At 45.7% G+C, this 21,713-nt stretch overlaps 1 protein-coding gene and 1 long non-coding RNA gene across 3 annotated transcripts in view; one reads left to right on the forward strand and one right to left on the reverse strand.

Annotated features, from left to right (window-relative positions):
• The window catches only part of C1QL1 (complement C1q like 1), a 62,575-nt gene extending 43,245 nt beyond the window's left edge, over positions 1 to 19,330 (forward strand). For both annotated transcript variants that reach the window (XM_053259988.1, XM_053259987.1), the window contains exon 3: positions 17,370 to 19,330. In XM_053259988.1, coding sequence (XP_053115963.1) covers positions 17,370 to 17,549 — 180 coding nt within the window. In that variant the 3' untranslated portion in view covers positions 17,550 to 19,330. The remainder of the gene's footprint in view (positions 1 to 17,369) is intronic.
• A 978-nt stretch (positions 19,331 to 20,308) lies between these two features.
• The window catches only part of LOC128329218 (uncharacterized), a 35,230-nt gene continuing 33,825 nt past the window's right edge, over positions 20,309 to 21,713 (reverse strand). The window contains exon 4 of the long non-coding RNA XR_008309572.1: positions 20,309 to 21,301. This is a non-coding gene — a long non-coding RNA (uncharacterized LOC128329218). The remainder of the gene's footprint in view (positions 21,302 to 21,713) is intronic.

Consider the following 21,713-nt stretch of genomic DNA (forward strand, 5'->3'; position numbering starts at 1 on the left):
GTCATGTGATTTTCAAGCATGTTGAAAAGAGGACCGCTCTGCTGTACCTTTAAGAGATTCACAGAAGTAGGCATTTCAGCAGGTGCAGCTTTTCTTCCTCCTGCACGAGCTTTTCCACACAGGGCTTTTAGTTCGCATCTCCTCCAGAATAGAGGGGGTCCCTTCACATATTGGCCAGAGTTACCACAAAGTCCCTGTGAGCTGTCAGGGGAGTACTTCACACACAGTTCAGGTTTTTCATTGTGTGTTAGAGTGCAGCCCAATTTATACCCAGGTTTTATAAAATCTACTTTTTGCATAGGTTTGGGGGGGCAACTTTGCGCTCACAGTAAAGCCTCACAGTAAACTCACGGTAAAGCCTGATGTCTGAAAATGCTCCATGACAAGCTGCATCTTCTGAAATTGGAGAGGAGAGCTGGTCTTGTGGTAGCAAGCATGACTTGTCCCCATAGCTAAGCAGGGTCTGCCCTGGTTGCATATGAATGGGAGACTTGATGTGTGAGCACTGCAAGATATTCCCCTCAGGGGATGAAGCCGCTCTGGGAAGAGCAGAAGGTTTCAAGTTCCCTCCCTGGCAGCATCTCCAAGATAGGGCTGAGAGAGATTCCTGCCTGCAACCTTGGAGAAGCCGCTGCCAGTCTGTGAAGACAATACTGAGCTAGATAGACCAATGGTCTGACTCAGTATATGGCAGTTTCCTATGTTCCCTCTTCGCATCTCTTAAAGGTACAGCCGACCTGTCCTCTTTTCCATATGGTTTTCCAGGGTTTTTAATCCCTTTTGAATGTTTTGAATGTTTGTTCATGTTCATAAATTTTAAATTTAAATTGAATGAATGAATGAATTAATGAATGAATATGGCAGCCCTACACAAGGGTTGCCAACTGACAAGGAAAGATGCTCAGCCTGTCCTGTTCTTGTATCTTTAACAGCAGCTAGCGCTACAGAAATCAGCAGGTGAAGATTTTCACCACGATGAGATAAACATTATCCTCTGACAATGCCTGCAGATGATGTTCTTGTTAAGGGCATAGGAGCAGAGGCCAGTAAAAATCTGGCAGGCTCAGTTCTAAAACTACACACTACTCACTAAAACTACACACACACACACTCCGCTTTTTGGAAAGAAGGAAAAATGCAGAGCCTAATGACTGTCAAAAGGATTGAAACAAAAGGACTGAAACAGAAATGGGAAGTGAAGAAGTTGAGGCCGACACAGGACCTGCCAGTCACATGGTAAAGGGGCATATGGTTGGCACAGACCTCTCGCTGTGCTGAGGTATACCTGTACCAAGTCAGCAAATTGTAGGCAATTTAAGGAGGAAAAATCCACCTTTATCCCTGCCTTCCTGCTTTTGGAAAGATAAAAGCTCTGCAGAAAAGCCACCGCTCTAAAGAACTTTTCCTTCCTCAACTCGGTATGTAAGGCCAAACCCAGCTCCACCTGGTGCTGAATGAGACAACCCAATGGCAAGGGTGCTGTGCCTGCTGCCACCACCTCTCTTTCACCACCTCTCTTTTAACCCCTGCTAATTGAGCAAAGAGGAACCTTTTAAAGTGGTAATTCTCTAAGATTTAGCTGGGGGAGAGCAATTGGCCCTATCTAGCCCCAGCACAGCATCCCTCCAGTGGCTGTTGCTGGTGTCTGCCTTTTGTTTCTTTTAGATTGTGAGCCCTTTGGAGACCGGGAGCATTCTTATTGATGTATTTTTTATTTTTCTATGTGAACCACTTTGAGAATTTTGTTCAAGAGCGGCATTTGTTTGTTTGTTTATTTATTTATTTATTTATTTATTTAAATTTATGCCCTGCCCAAACTTTCATCTCTGGGTGGGTATATAAATGTCCCTAGTAGTAGATCACATATTACTATTTCTCAGAAGTATCTATATTTCTGGCCATCTCACCGGACTGTTGTACACACCAGAGATTGTCTGCACATTTTAATACAATCATGGCATTGCTTTTCTACAGTCCACTGGAAGCAGATCATAAAGAAGAGATTCTGCTGGCATCAGACATAGCACATATTATCCAGCAATGCCTTTCCCCATGCTCAAACTCCTTCAACAATGTTTACTCAGAAGTAAATCCCATTCAACAAAGGTTCCCTGCAACGTTAATTAGAAACTTCCTCTTTGCAACTTCTGTCCTTTTTGTTTCTCCCTGTTCAGTGCAGCCAGGGGCATATCTAGAGTAGGGCAGGCAGGGCACATGCCCTGGGCGCCACTGGAAGGGGGCAACATTTTTTAAAATAAATTGTTTTTAAATGGCCACCAAAAACAAAATGGCCATCACGCATGCTGAAATGGCCTAAGTGAGGCCCTAGGCCATGCCAGGCCTCGCAGAGGCCATTTGAGCATGCGCGGTGGCCATTTTGTTTCCAGCGGCCTTTAAAAAAAATTTTTTTTAATGGCCACCACACATGCTCAAATGGTCCCTGCAAGGCCCTAGAGGCCAGCGGGGGGGGGGGGGAGGGAACCTTTGCAGATCCCCCCCATCACCTTTAGGAAGCCCCCCAAAGGGGCTACAGGTAAAAAAAATTTTTTTTAATTAATATAATATGTCAGTGTACACATATTTAGTTTGGCACTATGTACAGAGAATCAGGGCTTGTGAATACTGAGCTAAAGCGTATGAGCTAGGATTGTATTCATTTGCTCTTACTTTGCTTCTTGTGATAAGTGAGTTAAATGTGATATCTTAATTATATGGCTATTAATCGTGAGTTTGTCTTTGAATCAGTGTGAAATCCTTAGTATTAAGGCCCACTGGGAGTTTCTTGCTCTCTTTCTCTCATTTTAACTGTCTTTCTGAAATACTAGAATATATTCCAAGCAGTGACATAGTTTTCTCTGCATATCCTTTAATTATTTTCAGAGTATCTGGGAAAAGTCAAATTCTCCATTTATTTTTTAAAACTTATGTAATAGTGATGCTACAATGCATAGTAGAGAATTAGACATGCACTTCTGTTTAGTTTCCCAAGTACACCTCCACATAGTATTTGGGTATTTCAAGAGCCTCAGCATATTGAAATTTGTAGTTTCCCAGCATTTTTTGGTCGGGCTAAGTCCACTGCTAAATAGTTTTTGAAATATTAAAAGATTAACGAGCTTGACTTGTATTTTTGAGCTGATATTATGGTAAAGTAATCTGAAAGATGGGTGTCAGATGTTTGGACAGGGGGCGCAATTTCAGTGCTTGCCCTAGGTGCTATTTCCCCAGATACGCCTCTGAGTGCAGCAGCAGCATTACTGATTAGTAGTCTCTTAATTGCCCTGTAATTTGTCAAATCCTGCTTCCCACCAAGAAAGGGGACTTTAATTACTGATTCCAGCTCATCATTTTTTCCTTTTCATCCGCATAGCAAGATAGCACTATTTCACTAAAAAAAATGAAAAGGAAAAAATGAGGGGAAATCAGTAGTTACTCTCCCCACCCCACCCCAGGAAACGGAGGCTATCTATATAATTAATTCTCTTAACTGGCATGCGTGTCCAGGATTTGGCGGAAGAACTCTCGTGACATGCTGTGAGAGTTTCGGTGAGAGGCCCGGTGGAGTGAAGAGGAGAGGGGGAAGAAAGTGGCGGCGGCCGACCAGCCAGGCGGAGGAGGGGGAGAGAGAAAGGCGGCGGCAGGCAGGTGGGCGGGGGGGGAGAAAAAAGCGGTGGGTGGGCGGGAGGGAGAGAAAAGCGGTGGGTGGGTGGGGGAGAGAAAAGCGGTGGGCGGGCGGGGGGAGAGAAAAGCAACGGCAGAGGGGGGAGAGAAAAGCGGCGGCAGGCGGGTGGATGAGGGGAGAGAAAAGCTGCAGCGGCAGGCAGACGGACGGGAGAAAAAAAACGGTGGCGGGGCCCTTCTTGGCCGCCCACCGAGGCTCTGTGTGGGGGGAGGAACAGGAGGGGAGGAGGGCAGAGAAAGGAAAGAGAGGAGAGACCGGGGGCCGGGGCAGGAGGAAGAGGGAGGGGGAAACAGCCGGCCCCAAAATGCCACACAGATGTTCTGTGCGGGGTCGGCTAGTTTATTAATAATACTGTTGCTGGACTGAATGAAAAGCAAGAAATTGGGAAGAAGCTGCAAAAAGGAAGTTATTAATTAAAGGCACAGTCGTCCTGAAAAATCTCAGTAGCTCTTTGCCAGTCCACACTGGACAGGTTTTCACTGTACATGGCTACCTATGGTGAGAAGGAGGGGGCTCCCCCCCTCACTGGAATTCTAAATGTACTTTAAAATATATGTTTGGAAATTGGGGGTCTCTGGTGTCCTCCATTAGCCAGCAGAAGACCTAAAGAGATTTTTAACACCATTCCTAATGAAAGAATAGCGGCACTAGTCAATCATAAGTTGCATAAATGTTCTTAATTATGATCTATTGCAATTTAGCTTCAGTTTTCCCCTCATGGTAATGGGCTTTCTTGCAACAACTCAATAGAAGACATCAGGATAAAAACCATTTTTAAAACGTGTTAACAATCAACATATACAGATTATTTCAAATATAAAGACTAATTATTGATATACTGCTATGGTATCTGAAATAGCCTATTTTAACAATATAGAATCTTGAATAGCAACACATTTCCTATATCAACAAGAATAAAGCATGAAAAATGTACACAACAAAATGTCGAAAACAAACTAAGGCTATTCTCACAACTGCTTGAAAGCGGGCTAAGGGAGCCCAGCCCAGGGGTGGGGCCACCACTGGGCAAACAGGTTCAAAGAGCTTGGGCTGCCGCCCCTCAGGGACCATGCCTCACTGCCCCACACACACACACCCCACATCTGATGTCAGACGCAGGGGTGTGCTTTCGATCCCAAACAGGGCCCCACTTGCGAGTGAAATCAGCCCACACTGCATTGGCAGCATGGCTGGAGTGACTCCCTCTGCCTTTAAAAGGCAGGGAGAGCCACTCCTGGCCATGCTGCCAACGCAGCGTGGGTCAATTTCACTCCCAAACAGGGCCGCGCGGCCTAATTTGGAAGCTGAACCAGGCCCTCATGTCTGGTATCAGTCGTGGGGGCGTGGCTAAATGCTCCCTGCATCTGATGTCAGACACAGGGGGCGGGGCTAGGGGCTGTGGCAGCGGCAGAACCCGGGTCTCCCTCCGCCCCCGGCCCAGCCCACTTTCAAGCAGTCGTGTGCAGCTCCTGGCTGCTAGCCCTCCTAATTCCCCTTTCCAACCTTGTCCCCCTGAGTCGCCATGGCGCGGCGCCACACTGTGGCAACTCACGAGGAGACCCCTGACCGGGAGGCTACAAGCCTCCTGGCGTCGGGGGGCTCCCCAGGATGTGTGCAGTGCATTCTGGGACTTCTGGGGGCCAGGCAGCCCCCCCAATCCCCACAGACCCAACTGGCTCCATGACGGATCATGCGATCCATCACAGAGCCCGTTCCGTCATGATCACGGAGACAGATCTGTCATGGAGCCAGTACCGGCCCCTGGGATCAGCCACCCAGGGAGGAGGCAGTGACATCTGCAGAGAATTAAGCACTTTCAGGCTTCCTCCCCACATAAGGGTGTAGCCTCCTGGAGCGATTGTGAGGATCGCTTCACTGAATGAAAGTCCAGCCATCCAGAAGTAGGAGACTTGAGAAACCAAAGGTAGTGAGTGATCCTGGAGCTTTTCCACATGGGGCTTTTACAGCGCTTTTGCATGCTTGGGGTGCATTCATGAGCACTGAGACAGCAAGGTACTGTTCAGATAGCAAGCGGAATTATTCAAGTTTTGTCTTTGCAAATCAAGCTTTACTTAGAGTTTCTGCGTCCAAAAATAGTTGCACTTCCTAAAACGTTTTCCTGGGATACTCTGTCAATCTGAGGAGCATGATTCTAATGTGGGGGGAACCTTATGGATAAAGCAGAGCAAGATGAGATGGAAGTGTGGCTTTGCCGTGCGTCTGCTGACATGATAGCACTTCGGGGGAGACTTGTTTCCTGTGCCCTGGAGTCAACTTCTGTTCATTCATTTCTTCTTCTTTTTAAAGTTTTTAAAATTATTCCTTCCTGAAAAGCCTGACTCATTTTTTTAAAAAATAATAATTTGCCATGGGTCTTGTGCAAGGCTGCCACATGTCTCTATAGCCAGCTACAAGGTTCTTTAAACATAGAGATTAACGAAAAATTAGGAAAAAAATTAAGAAGGACTGGCCATGGAGACACAATTGTAGCAAAGACAGTGGGATTCTGTGTATTAAATTTGAAGCCTATGGGTCAATCATTTTAATTTTAATTAATTTATTTAATCATTTTATTAATAAAATAATAATGATTTTATTAATAGATATTTTTTAGACAGGGTCCTTCACTTTTTTTGTTTTTATTTCCCTGATGATCTTGCGCAAGCCTGCCACCTGGTGACCGATTGCAGTCTTGCGCAAGATCAATGGAGAAATAAAAAAGAAAACAAAAAATCAATAAATTCACCAACTAGCTTCAAATTTAGTACACAGAGCCTCACTATCCTGTGCTACAATTGTGCCAGGATTCAGAGCTTCATGGCCAGCCCTTCCCAACTTATGATTTCCCCCCCTAATTTTCCATTGGCCTCTATGTAAAAAAAACACCTTGTAGCTGGGCATAGAGACCCGTGGCAGCCTTGTGCAAGACCCAAAGCATTTTTTTTACATGAGTCAAACATTTATGTATTTCAAAAAATGTATCAAAGGTTTAAAAGCATGCGGGGTCTCCACCACACATGCACAAATTCCTACTCCATCTCTACCTGCGTACTTGAATAGGAAGGAGGTGGAGCACCCACCTCCTCTGTAACCCCATTGGCCAAAAATGGACATTGGCAGGGAACGATGCAGTATGGGGCGTAACTATAACAGGGTAAGGGGAGACAGTTGTCTGGGGGCCCACTGCCTTGGGAGGGGGCCCAGAGGCAAGTGACATGACTGACTTCCCCAGCCGCGCACCCACCTGGGCTTCCTTCAGGTGTATCCATCCTCCAAAATTGATGTGAGTGTTAAGACCTGGAGCTGCCAGAACATCATGTCTTTCTCTAGTACCATTAAATGACTTGCATCGTCCACAATTTACAATACCTCTTTAAAAACAATTTAGGATGATGTTCTATTGTGGCACATAGATGTTATATATGTGTATGTGTGTATGTGTGTGTGTGTATACACACACACATATATGTAGTGGCAACAAAAAGCATAGTAATATATATATTTATATATGTGTGTGTGTGTGTGTACACACACACACACACATATATATTACTATGCTTTTTGTTGCCACTACTCAGCCTCATTTAAGATTTCTTTACTTCATGAGCTGAACTTCAGTGGTGTGGGGGCAGGGGGCATTTTAAAATCTTGTCTCTGGGCCCACTCCAACCTTTCTACGCCCCTGAGTATGAAGGCCGGCAGGGAGAGCATGCAGTATGAACAATCCTTGCTTGGAAACAACCTGAGCCAAACTTCATAAGATATAGGAATATGAACAGCCCCAGCTTTACTTCAAATTATGCCTGAAAACGTTTATTTCTGTTTATTTCCACTTTGACGACTCTCCTCCTAAGACGTCTGATGTTAGATCACTTCCTCTCCCATTAAAGCTGGCAGTCTGGAAAGCATCCTGCGAGCTGAATACGCTTCCACCATCCCAGGTCTTCCTCAGTGGCAAGATATGTTGTCTTCAATTAGTCCTCCTCTCAAAAACAAGCAGGCTTAGAATCCTTCAAATTGGGTGCAAGAATTATACTGTTGAAATAACCTCTCCAAAAAAGCCGAAAAACAAACATGAAAATCCTAGTTGACATGAGATAAAATACAAAGCCTGCTTAGTACTTAAATCTCCTGCAGCTCCTTCCTGACTGACGGACACTTGCAAATCTTACACAATCTGGACACTCCAAAAATAATCTGCATGCTTAGTCATAAGTGTGCATAAATGTTCTTAAGTTTGACCTACTACAATTAAGCTTCAGGTTTCCCCCTCATAATAGGCGCATGCTTACAATAACCCAGTCTAGGCTTGGACCCTGGTTAGACGTATCCATTTCTCCTCCCACTGGTTTGGCCCTCACGAAAGGCCCCTCAGACTTTTCTAGCTCTTGCTCTAGGGCTTCCTCTGTCCCCAAATGGAGACGGAGAGGAAGATTAGTGCTGTACCCATTCAACTCTAGAGGTCATCTCTAGAGCCCAGTAATCGAGTATGTGCTGAGGAATGGGAGCCGGGGAGAGGGTGGTGTGGTGGCGATTGCATTCAAGAAATATAGAGAATCTGTCTTATCGTCTAAATATGGCTGCTAAAGTTAACTGGTAGCTGTAGAAAGGCACTCTGCTCATGCTCAGAAGTTATATTTCTGTAACTGAATTATATATTCAGATTTGGTTCTGGTTCTAAGCCCTGGTGAATTCTTACTCAAATCAACACTGACTTTTCTTGGGTTAGCTAAAACAGAAACTAGTTATCAGAATCTGGTAACTGCTGTTTTTGTATTTCCAAAGTGGGATTCTCAGAGCATACTTTCCAAGGAGTAAGCCCTATTGAAATTAATGGGGCTTGCTTGCTTGCTTGCTTTCTACACATAATCGTACATATTCCATTTTTGCACTAGTTGGAAGTTTTTACTAGTTAACCACCCTTTTCAATTTGTAGTTGGAATGGTTAAAGAATATTTAAAAGAATTGGTTATTTTGCTAATACAGAGAAGTAGTATAGGGATGCTACTCCTGTTTAGTAGATAACATCCCTGAGTGGGACAAGGGACACTCGGCTTGGTTATTCAGTGGGGTGGGGGTGGTGGAGAATTGCTTTCATATTGCGCAAGGGAATGTGGGCAGTCTGAGCACCGCCCACACCCCTGTGTGCTCCTACTCACCACCAAGGGGGTTGTGCTGCAGGGCAGCCTTGCTCCATCTCAAAGGCTCCATGCACACAGTTGCATTACATGGTGCCCATTATTTCCAATGGGCGTAGCATCACACAGCTGTGGGCACAGAGCCCTTATGGCAGAGCAGGACTGCCCTGCAGTGCAGCCCTATCAACAGTGATTACAAGTGCTCAGGCCTCAGGGCGTGGGCAGTGCTCAAGTTGCCTTGTTCCCTTGCGCAGGACGCAAGCTAGTACTATTACTATAACAAATACAAATACATTCATATTCAAATATTACTATTCAAATTTCCCACCAAAGGCTCCTGAGTAAACTTAGCAGTCATGGGATAAGGGGACGGTTCATGTGTGGATTGCTAACTGGTTGAAGGACAGGAAAGTAAGGGTAGGAATAAATGGACCATTTTCACAATGGAGGGAAGTACGAAGTGGGGTCCCCCAGGGATAGGTACTGGGACCAGTGCTCTTCAGCTTGTTCACAAATGATCTAGAAGCTGGGGTAATCAGTGAAGTGGCCAAATTTTCAGATGATACTAAACTATTTAGGGTATTGGAATCCACAACAGCTCCAAAAGGATCTCTCCAGACTAGGTGAGAGGGCAACAAGATGGCAAATGCGGTTCAATGTAAGCAAGTGTAAAGTGATGTATAATGGGGCAAAAAAACCCAATTTCACCTTTACACTGATGGAGTCTGAGCTGTTGGTGACTGATCAGGAGAGCCATCTGGGGGTGGTGGTGGACAGCTCATTGAAAGTGTCGACTCAGTGTGCCATAGCTGTGAAAAAGGCAAATTCTACAGGACTCTGTGTTTGCCAGGAGTTGACACCGGCTCGACGGCACACTTTACCTTTACGCTAGTTATTTAGGCTAGGGGATTGAAATAAAAATGCTAATATTATAATGTCCTTATACAAATCTATGGTGTGGCCACATTTGGAGAACTGTGTACAGTTCTGGCCACCTCCAGTCTCAGAGGCAAGGTGCCTCTAAATACCAGTTGCAGGGGAGCAATTTCTTGTAGAACTGGAAAAGATGGGAAAGGTGCAGAAGAGGGCAACCAAGATGGTCAGGGGCCTGGAACAATTTCCTTACGAGGCAATTTCCTTATGGGGCTTTTTAGTTTGGAAAAGAGGTGACTATGGGGAGACATGATAGGGGTGTATAAAATGATACATGGAGTAGAGAGAGTGGACAGAGAGAATTTTTTCTCCCTCTCTCACAACACAAGAACCGGGGGTCATCCCATACAACTGAATGTGGGAACTTTAGGACCAACAAAAAGAAGTACTTTTTCACACAGCGCGTAATTAATTTATGGAATTCTCAGTCATGCGATGTAGTGATGGCCACTAGCTTGGATGGCTTTAAAAGGGGCTTAGACAAATTCATGGAGGACAGGTCTATTATCAATGGCTACTCATTCAGTGGCTATAGGCCACCTCCAGTCTCAGAGGCAAGGTGCCTCTAAATACCAGTTGCAGGGGAGCAACAGCAGGAGAGAGGGCATGCCCTCACCTCATGCCTGTGTGGGCTTCTCAGAGGTAGCCAGTGGGCCACTGTGTGAAAGAGGGTGCTGGACTAGATGCGCCTTGGACCTGATCCAGCAGGGCTGTTCTTATGATATGTTGTTCTACCACTTTTCAACAAAAAATTGTTCTCAAAGTAGTGTACGTAGCAAAAGGTAGGAGAAAATAGTAGTTCTCTATCTTTAAAAGGCTCACAATCTAAACACACACACAAAACACCACACAACCCGAGCAACAGCCACTGGAGAGATGATGTGCTGGGTCAAAGAGGGACAATTGCTCTCTCTTTGCTAAAAATGAGGGAGCCGTTACTTTAACAGGTACCCCTTTGCCCAATTAGCAAGGGTTCTGCTACCCCCTGCACTCTGGATCCATGCTGAGGGGCACCTTTCTGTCTGCCGAGTCCTAGCTAATGCAGCCAGTGATGTGGCATCACTGATCCCTGAAGTGGGGCGGGGATGGCTGTAGTTATTCACTGGGTGAAGGCTGGTGTGTCCAAAGGCATGCAGAGATGTGGAAGCAGTGTGTGTTTTGTCCATGAGCAATATAAGACTCACAAAGGACACATGTGCTCCCCCCCAGCTCCAGCCCCACCAACTCCACAATTTACCAGCTGCCATTGGACTTTGTCCCCCGCCCCCCTCCCCGCCACTGCCCAAATTATTTCTGTGGACACCCTTGGCATTGCAGTTGTGTTTTGCATTTTAACAGCCACCACAAATCAAGTCTGAAAAAAGATGGGAGGATCATTTAGAGAACCCTGGAATGCTATGGTACTTTATTGTCACGATTCTCCTTTTGAAAAATAGTGAATGAAAGATGGTATTTCTAGAATAAACGACGATTAGGGAAGCAACCCAAGTTGATAATTGCTATAAACAATGAAATGGTCTTGCGTACTAGAAATATATGCCAAAGGCCACAATTCCTTTGCTTTAAAAAGGATGACAGTTTGACCTGTGCTGATAACGTTATTACCAGGCATATAATGTATATAAATCACAACAAGGCTCTTCAAATATGCTGCTTTATCATTGTAATGTAATTACAACAAAGGCTCTTACAACAAAGGCTCTTGTAATGTAATTACAACAAATACCTTCTCCCCCTCCCCCCCAGTTTTATCTTGGATCTATTCAAGGGGGGCTCTTTAAACCTTGCTGAGGATCTTTTTTGTGTTAAAATCCCTGCGCCCTTCTTCCCCACTGAACTCTGAAATGGATACCTGCCTAGTGGTCATGAAAAGGGAGTCACAGGGGCAACAACTGTGACCCCTTCCAAGCAACACTCTACTACTACCATTCATCCCTTGTCAGGAGTGAGAGCCCCAGTGGATATCATACCTTTCCGAATACTCAGGAAGATGCCCATAGCAGGCCCACCCAATTGGGAGTTCCTCAACTGGGTGGACTCACAGAGCAGCTTCACACGTAATGGCAGCCAAATACAGAAGAACTGTCAGTTCTGCTGAGCAAGTGTTCCTGCTAACGCCGCGGCTTCTGTCATGTGAATCTGTAAATGTCAGGCAGAAAATGTCAGTTACTCACCTCTGTACAACATGCTCTGCCCAACATCAAATGTTGGTTAGCGATATTGGGTGGATGGGCAGAGGTGGGTAATCAACATTCTCCACCCGACATTTGCCAGCTTCACACAATATGGAGGCGGCAGCAGTGATTCTTCTGTACTTACTTGCTGCCATTATGTGTAAAGCCCCCATAGCTTTTGACCAGGGTAAAGGTCAACCGCCTTGGGGCTATATTTTAACGAAAGGCGGTATAAAAATGCAAAAATAAATAAAATAAATAAAATAAATAAAAAGGTAAAGTGGGCCGTCGAGTCGGTTTCAACTCCTGGCGACCACAGAGCCCTGTGGTTGTCTTTGGTAAAATGCAGGAGGGGTTTACCATTGCCTCCTCCTGCGCAGTATGAGATGATGCCTTTCAGTATCTTCCTATATGGCTGATGCCCGATATAGGTGTTCCCCATAGTCTGGGAAGCAAGCCAGCGGGGATTTGAACTGGCAATCTCTGGCTTGCTAATCAAGTCATTTCCTTGCTGCACCATTAGGTGGCTTTTGACCAGGGAGTCAAGGCATTATTTTAAAATGTGGCTCAGTTTCTACTCATTAAATAAAAACTCTCTGAATCAGTTATTCAGTTCAGCCTTAGATTTAATTGACTCCCTGCTTTTGCTACCACTACATTTTCGTGCTGGGAAAGGCTTCCTGCCTGTCATGCCATATTAAAGGCATAGAAACCCTATTGAAGAAGAAGAAGAGTGGGGAAAATAAATGGCTGATATGGTATATTTTAAATTTGAAACACCACCTCAATAAGATTTGTTTTCTGAGCTGTTGCATAAACTCTGGCTTCATTTTTAAAAAAATCATTCCTATGCTTATAAGGACTAGAAACTTGCTACTTTAAAAAAAAGAAAAACATTCAGCTGAGAATTTCTGCTAGATGCAGTAGATTCTGGGCACGTTCTGCAGTCTGCAGCACCATTGCTGCCATAAAGATTTCCAGTCTTGTATGCAAAAAAATTAAGCCTTGTGCATCTATTTCCACAAAGCCTGGGACTATGTCAACAATGGATGTTCAGTTGTTATTTTTAACTTCAATGATCTTGCCCCTTTGTTGATCTTCTGCAAAAAAAAAGAAAAAAAGAAAAAGGAATAGACCCTGTGGCCAGCCCATAAGTCTCCTGCCACAATGAATATTCTACACAAAAAGCTCCTGTTTTTAACCACAGACAAATCCCACTATCTACTTCCCTAAGGGAGGGACTGGCTTGTTCTCTCTGGGAGCTCCCTTCAGGTAGGAAAGGAGTCGAGTTGGTGTGTGGACTCCTGGCGGCCACAGAGCCATGTGTGGTTTTCTTGGTAGAATACAGGAGGGGTTTACCATTGCCATCTCCCGCATAGTATGAGATGAAGTATCTGGCTCTAATGAAAAGCTCACATTCTTCCTGGCCAGGGCGTTTTACACACAGAACTTTTAAAGCCCTTTAGCTCTCCTTTCCTCCTCCAGGATGGAGGGTGTCCATTCACATATCGGGGCAGATTTATCCCCAAGCCCCTACGAGCTACCAGGGAGCACTTCACACGCAATTCAGGGTTTTTAAAAAATTGTGCTTTAGGGTGTAGCCCAATTTTTATCTGGGGTTCAAAAATCTACTGTTTGTGTCTGTTTTGGGTGTCAACTTTGAGTTTGCAGTAAACCCGCAGTAAAGCCTGCTGTGTGAAGAATGCTCTGGCCATAAAGCAGCTACCAAATTCCATTTTATAGGACAACCCATGTAAAGTGGCCTATCTTCACAGCCATTTCTGTGCGTGTTTGTGTGGGGAAAGCCCCCCCCCCCAGCACTTGTGAGCCCCAGTGTGGGAAGTTCAAGAACAGCTCCATCTGTGCCTGAGTAACACATTGCTCACCTCAGACTAGGGATGGGCAAACATCCAACTGCTCACCCTGAGAATAAATGGAGCTTTTCAAGTATTTATACTGAACACATGGAAAAGCCTCAAGGGGGACACTTGAGATGGGAAGTCCTTTTAGCCCCTGCTGCCCCTTCTGCCAGACCCTCCTTTTCCAAGCCAAATAATGCCTCATGGAAGGGGGGAATAGGTGGTAGAGGCAGTGGGGGCTTATCTCTGTGCGCCTGAGGCAAAACACCAAATGTCACTCTCTCTTTGTGCTCATCCCCCCCATCTTTCCCTTTATTAAAAGTGTGGGGGGGGGGCAGAGCCAGCGTGGTGTAGTGCTTAGAGTGCTGGACTAGGCCCGGGGAGACCCAAGAAAATCTCCATTCAGCCATGAGACTTGCTGGGTGACTCTGGGCCAGTCACTTCTCTCTCAGCCTAACCTACTTCACAGGGTTGTTGTGAAAGAGAAACTCAAGTATGTGTAGTACACCGCTCTGGGCTCCTTGGAGGAAGAGCGGGATATAAAATGAAATTATTATTATTATTATTATTATTATTATTATTATTATTATTAAATTAATATAATATCTTGCCGCCTCACTTGCGATCCAGTAGTCTGCTGCCTGAGGCAGCCACCTCTCCTCACCCCCTAGACAGAGGGTTGGCCCTGGAAGGCAGGCCCGTAGCCAGGTGGCATGGTGTGTACCTGCCACACCAAAAAATTATCTTTCCTCCCCGTCCCCAGCCTCACTGACTCTTTTCACTGAACATTTTATAACCTGCCTCCCCTGACTTCGACAGTCTCCCCTACTCCCGTTTCGAGGCTGACTACAGGCCTGCCTGGGAGGAAGGGCTGTCCCTGGGCAGAGGGCTTCCATGTGACCTCTCCTCAGTGGCAAAAGACCCACAGAGCATTGTTTCCTGATGGAGACCGTAGGGCTTGCTACGGGCCCCACGATCCCCAGCAATAAATGGTGCTCTCTGCACCAGAGTCAGTGGCTTCCTAGGACTTGGTGGGTGTACCGGTCCCCCTCTGTGACCTCCTGATCTGGAACTGGTAGCTGAAATACGGCCCTCTGTCCTTCTGCTGAGGTCATGCATGCATGTATTTATTGCATGTTTATCTCGCCCTTCTTCCAAGGCGCTCAGGGGCCACCTGAGCGCCTGATATATATACATGCATGGTCCCCATATACATGCCAATAAATACATGCATGGTCCCCACACCCCAACTATATCCTCGTAACAACGGTGTAAGGTAAGAGGCTGAGAAAGAATGATTGGCTCAAGGTCCCAGTGGGTTTCATGGCTATGTGGTGATTTGTAGTTTAGCAGAAGATGTAAGGACATAGGAAGTGCCTTCTGCCATTGGTCCATCTAGCTCACTATTGTCTACACCGACTGGCAATGGCTTCTCCAAGGTTCCAGGCAGGAGTGTCTCTCAGTCCTAGCTTGAGATGCCAGGGATTGAACTTGGGACCTTCTGCATGCAAAGCAGATGCTCTACCACTGAGCCACGGTGTTCTTTGGTCAGCTAGCATAGTGGTGCCGAGATCAAGATGCCTAGTTCCTTTTAGAGTTCCAGGTTCGAGACTCCTGGTGCCTTATTAGTGCTTACTGACAGATGCAAGATCGTACCTTTCCAGCACTCTGAATAAAGCATGTAGAATAGATTGTCCATTTACAACCTTGGAAGTCTTTAGAGAAACACTCCCCAGTCTCTTTCTAGTCTACACACATGCTGCAAAATGCATTTGGGGATATTTTGTTGCGCAGTCTTTCTAGATTCTCTGATATATGTTTAATTAACAAAATTCCCATCACCATGACAGATGGGTAGTAGAGGTGAGAAGTGAGAGGGCCCATAGATCACAGGGATGTCTACGTGCCCAAGTGCAGGGGCAGATTAACGTATAGGCAATATAGGCACTTGCTTACAGCGGCAAATTTTGAGAGTGGTGTTCAAGTTAAGGGTTTGTGTCGTGGGGAAGTTAAATCTTCCTTCTCTACCTTTTAAAAACTGCCACTGCACATCGGGATGGCGGTAGGATGGTGGTGGCATGGCGAAGATGGCAGCAAGAGCTCCTCTCACGGACCTCCCAAATGACAGGTTGGGCCATTTCCAGCCCATTTTGGGGCTCTCTGAGCATGAGAAAAGGATTTAAACACCCCCCCAAGCCCTCTATTTTTAAAGGGGAATCTGTGGATTAAAAGATTAAATTTTAAAGGGGATTAAAAGCTTAATCCACCCCTGCCCGTGTGTGTGCATACACACACACACACACACACACACACACACACACATGTAGTGTAGCAAGCCTGGAAGCAGCCAGTGTCCAAGCTTTTTGGTGGGCTCCACTGCTGCAGCATCATCTCCTCAGGCCTCCACTGGTTTTGACTCACCTCCAGTTGCTGCCACAGACTAGCCACTCACCTGACCTCCCTGGCCCCTGCTACATGCCACTGTTGCCAGCAAATATGTCATATACTAATGTCACCACCGAGTGCATGTAACAGGTGCCTGGTGATGACATCATTATAACAGAGCCAGCCACAGTGGCTTGTAACAGGCTGTTGAGGCCAGGTGGGCGGCTGGCCTGTGGTGGTGGCAACCAATGGTATCAGGTAGAGATGGCAAATGGCAGGGCCCCTAGGGACTTGGCAGCCTGTGTTTACAGAACACGGATGAGCACCAATAGTTACACTCCCACACATTTTACATACACGCTATGCACACACGCTATGATAAAGTCCCACTCAGGGAAGGCTGGGCAACCAACCGAGCATCAGAATAGGGGCAGGTTTCTGCACAAAGGCTCTATGCAACTGCCTCTCAGTGGAGATCAAACAGCCCAGTATCAGGACAAGGTGTGTATTTTGCTCTTGTCATCATATTGCCCCCAAAGGCAGTGTTTTACTTGTCCCAGCAAAATTTGATGGCAAGCACTCACTTATATGGGAGAAAGCAAAGGGATGCATTGAAGAATTCTGTTAGTGCAGAACAGAGATGATCAAACATTTCCCCCCGTGAACTACAAAATTGCTTTGGGTCTCGATGGACCACTTAATAAACTTTTTGTTGTTCTACAAATCAAAGCACATAACTCATATCATTGAAAAAAATAAAAAATCAAATGCAGGGGAAATTATAAATATTTTCATCTGTTGTTCAGCCTTTCTGCAGACCATCTGGATGGAGCTCATGGGCCACTGATAGTCCACAGACCAGTTTCAGGACCTCTTGATGTAGAGGCTAAATTTGGCTCTTGCCTGTGATAATTTGCATTTCTAGGATGGAAAAGGTTTTGCTCTTTTTCCAATAATAATGTCTAATGAAGATGGAAATTATAGTTACCTGCTTTGCAAGATGAAATCAAATATGGATGGTTCAGTAGAGAGGCAGTACTTCCTTAACTCCCTTCCCCTCCTTTCCTGGGTCCAACCCTAGATAACACTCACTCCCATCACTGTCACTAACATTCACTTTTTTCCTGTCTGTGTATATATTTTTCTTCCTTCCCATCTGTCATTTTCTCCAATCAGCCTCTGCCTTTTCCCACTGCAGGTCCGGGCCAGTGCCATTGCACAAGATGCAGATCAGAACTACGACTACGCTAGCAACAGCGTCATCCTTCACCTGGATGCTGGTGATGAAGTTTTCATCAAGCTGGACGGAGGCAAAGCCCATGGGGGCAATAACAACAAATACAGCACCTTTTCGGGATTCATAATCTACTCGGACTGAGGGCTGCGCAGCCACACTGGTTCCCAGCCCCCTGGATTTCTATATGTGACAAGGACAGTTGCGGAATCCACCTCCACTGACATCTTTGTGCACACCTGGTCTCCCCCACCTGAGGCCAGGAATGTGGTGGTTGGTCCCATTGCCCTGCCCTCTAGGGGGCACTATGGAGGAGCAGCAGATGATTCAAGTCAATCCCCATCCCCATCTCTTTTCCTTCCATGCATTTGCAGGAGCACCACTAGTGGTCACCAAGCCTTTCAAGGGTGTATTAGTTTATGGGAAGATGGCTAAAGGAAGTGAAGGGCTTGCTCAAAGAACCTGGGGAGGAGGGGCCATGGGGGGGTCTAAAAAGTCTCATCTCAACATTCACAACACATATTTTCATCTCCGTCCCAGGGGGCTTGTTGATACCCAACTCAAGGCAGAGATTTGAGAGCAGATCTTCAAATCTCCATGCCAAAACCCAACATTTCAAACTTGGATTTGAGTGCTATATTGGGATGGGTTCTGTATCTCTGTGTGTATACACATGGTTGCATAAATTCAGGATAAAATTCAGTTTTAAAATATGGGGGGAAATGGGAGTTCATGCAATTAATATAGATAAATTTTGAATTTTAAAAAAATGTCTATGATGACATCCCAAATATTTCAAATGGATATGAAATATTTATTTATTTATTTATTTATTTATTTATTTATTTATTTATTTATTATGTATTAGTATATCCCAATCCTCTAGGACAATACTACTCAAGGCAGCTCACAACAGTAAAATACAACACAACAAAACACAATGCAGAATAAAAACACTTAAACCCAATTAAAACTAAAAACCCACTGGACTGTAATAAAACACATTGAAATGTTTTCTATTTTCCTTTAAAAAGGGGTGCCCTATGTTGTTTCAGAGGTGGTGGTTGTTATCCTGAATCGACACCTCCTTGATAGCATGAAAAAGGAAACGGAAGAGCTTTTCGCACCACACCCTTGCTGACTTCTTCAAGTCACTGCCTGGACCACCCACCCCCTATGTAACCAAGTCAGAGAATGGTCATACTTTTGTTTACATTATCTCTTAATAAAGAGATGAAACCAGAGCAAGTCAATGGCCCCTTAATATCCTGGGTCTCTTTTCCTCACTTCTTTCTTGCCCCAAACTCAGATTGCACCTTAGATCACAACTCCCCACTCCACTCTACATTTGCTATCTGTATAACCTCCCGCTATTGATCTTCCATGAACAGCCCTTTCCACTGTTCATCAGCCCCTCTCTTTGAAAAGGAAGTCCACCTATTTATTGCTGGTCAAAACACTGCTGGCCAGAGACCTTCTATATATCCTCAACATCCATCCTCTGTCCAAGCAGCCATCGTGAGCACACACAAACCCATCCAGTATAAGTCACATTTAACCCATTCCCACTGAGTGGAGGTGGGTGGATTCCAACTCACTGTGTAGATATGTACAATATATATGTATATTCTCCAGATAGGTCCTGTTACAAGAATTCAACATCCATAGCATCAAAAGATGCAATGGCACGAGGGACAGCAGCCCCCCGCCCATAATCTTAACCACATTTGTTTTTGTTTTTTGGGGTCTATGATATAACATCGCTCCATCTTTCCCCCATCCCAATTTAGCATCCAGCAGAGGGTTTGTTTTGCTGGGTTTCCAATGAGAGACATGTGGGATGGGGTCAGGGTGGGGAGGCTGATTTTTCTTACTAATGTCCAAGCAAAGTCCATGATCTTAACAAGAGCTGTGATCATCTCTGAGTCTTCGTCTCTTCTTCCACGGGCCAGTCCCATGTTGGCTTTGTTTTCTTCACAGAAAGAGGCTAAGAAGAAAGGGATCTGATCTTATAGGATTCTTATCCTCTGTCCGCTCCATAAAGAAGGGGGAGACCAGAAGAGGGGACTGGGTTATGGACACCATTATAAGGCTCACACCAGGGAAATCCTTCCTTCCAACCTGATTTGTCATCACGACCTTGCAAATCTCTTCATTATGATGGCGGTATAGTTCTCAATTAAGAAAATTGAGAAACAAGGGCAGAGGGCAGGTTGACAAAAGTGTTTTGGTGAAGAGGAGGGCGAGTGACATGGCAAAAGCAGATGGCCTGGCCTGTACAATAAATGAGAAGCAGGTGGAGACAAGAAGAATTGTAAATAATCTGAGAAAGGTGTAAAAGCCACCCTCCTAGTGTCTGTGGCAACACTGCCAGCATGCACCAATCACTGGGGAGCATGCCAACAATGCCCCCCTGTGGCCAAGGACTAAAAGAGCCATTCCACTCATACTGATGGGGAGATATATCCTCATGGCACCTCCATGCTGATGTGCAGGCACCCCTCTGACATCACCCTATCAGAGAGAGAGAGAGATACACACACACACACACACGCCAGACATAACGACGCCACAACACCTTCTACTGGATGTGGTACAGGCAGCAAGAGCAGAAACAGCCAAGAGCCCCAGAACAGTAGAATCTTAATCCCTTTATGCCACGAAGACACACACACACTGCCACTAATAACCTTTTATCTGCATGAAACAAAGAGAAGGAAAGAAGCTCCGGGGGGGGGGCAAACACAGGGTGGGGGGACATGGTTCAACTCTTCCTGCGGGGTGGGTGGGCAGCCAGCCCTATGCAGGAAAGGATCTTTTTGTCAGGGAAGGAGCTGTCAAGCAACAAGGGGAACCTCAACTATACTCGAGCAAAGGAAGATGCAACTAGCACACTGCACAGAAACCCAGGATGAGAAGCAGGTAAACTAGGTCTAGCCAGGACCAAATGTGTCTTTTGCATAACTGGCCAGCAATATTCACGTCAAAAGCAAATGTGGAGGAACAGGTAGGTCTTCAACCCTGCACTGCATATACTACAGAGCAGCTGCCTAATCACACTTTGCCAGAGGAAAAAAGACTCATCATGGGGCATTTGTCGTCTCCCTGCAGTTACCCAGCCATTGATGCAGGGAGCCCAGGAGTTTTGTACAGAGAGGCTTGGCCTTCTAGAAAACCAAGGGTCTTATGTACAAGAGGCCACAGGTTCACACGCTGGTTGTGATCTGCCACTGGAGAAGGCCCCATAAACAGGCACACCTGAGAGGCGGTCATGTCTGAACCAATCGGAGCACTGCATAGGCCAACCATATGATAGGACCGCCTTTTGCACTAGCCATCTCAGCCACCCATCCTCCTTTCTCATTAACTTGATTGGGCATCCAGCAGCCCTTATGAACTATCTCCCTCTCCAACTGACTGCCACATTCATCATGACAGCAGTGACCCAGCCGCTCGTGAGCCAGGAAGAGCCTCATCCTCATTGGAGCTCACGGAGGTCAGAGAGTGTAGACGTTGCTGACTCTGAGTCCTCATAGCAGAGAGGCCCCTGCCCTGCTGCTCCTGTTCAGATCCCATCCCGAGGAACGAACTAGGGTGAGGAAAGCAGCAGGAATGGAGTTGCCAACCCTCTCACCCCAGCAGGGTCCCCGTGCCTTTGCAGGTTGCATGACAGCAGAGTAGTACACGTTTGGGTCTAGCTGCACGGGTCACATAACTGTCTGTCATGGAGCTTTCCAGCTGCAAGGGCCCGTCTGCAACAGGTCGACAAACCCCAGGGAAACAGCTGGAATCATCACACTAGTCACTGCTGCTGGTCATGCTACGGGCTTTCCTGGTGATCTGCAGGGCATGGCGCACGTAGAAGGTCCTGCCGTCTGCACCTGCCAGTGAGTTGCCTGTGGAGAGCAGAGTAACAAGCAATGATCAGCGGCTGTGACACACAGGGCAGGTTCACATATCATGGCAATGGCACCGCTGGGGGCGGGGGTGGGTGGCACTTTGAAGTAATCAATCAATCAATCAATCAACCTTTATTACGGTCATAGACCAGCATAAAATTACAAATTTTTAAAAAGTGATACTAAGGGGGCTAATAAAAGGTACAAATTATCAGTTACATGTTAAAAATAAAGGTGATTGCAAGTACAGTGCAAAATATTATGAACAGGCTGAAATTAAAAAATAATTGCAATTTAAAAGAGACAAGCTAAAATAGATAAAATTGACATATATTAATACTAAAAAAAATTGAAAGCCTGCTAAAAATAAAAAAAATACTATATCTATTCTAGAAAATGCACAGAGAAT

The sequence above is a fragment of the Hemicordylus capensis genome, chromosome 6 (assembly GCF_027244095.1).
Source record: "Hemicordylus capensis ecotype Gifberg chromosome 6, rHemCap1.1.pri, whole genome shotgun sequence".
Taxonomy (NCBI): domain Eukaryota; kingdom Metazoa; phylum Chordata; class Lepidosauria; order Squamata; family Cordylidae; genus Hemicordylus; species Hemicordylus capensis.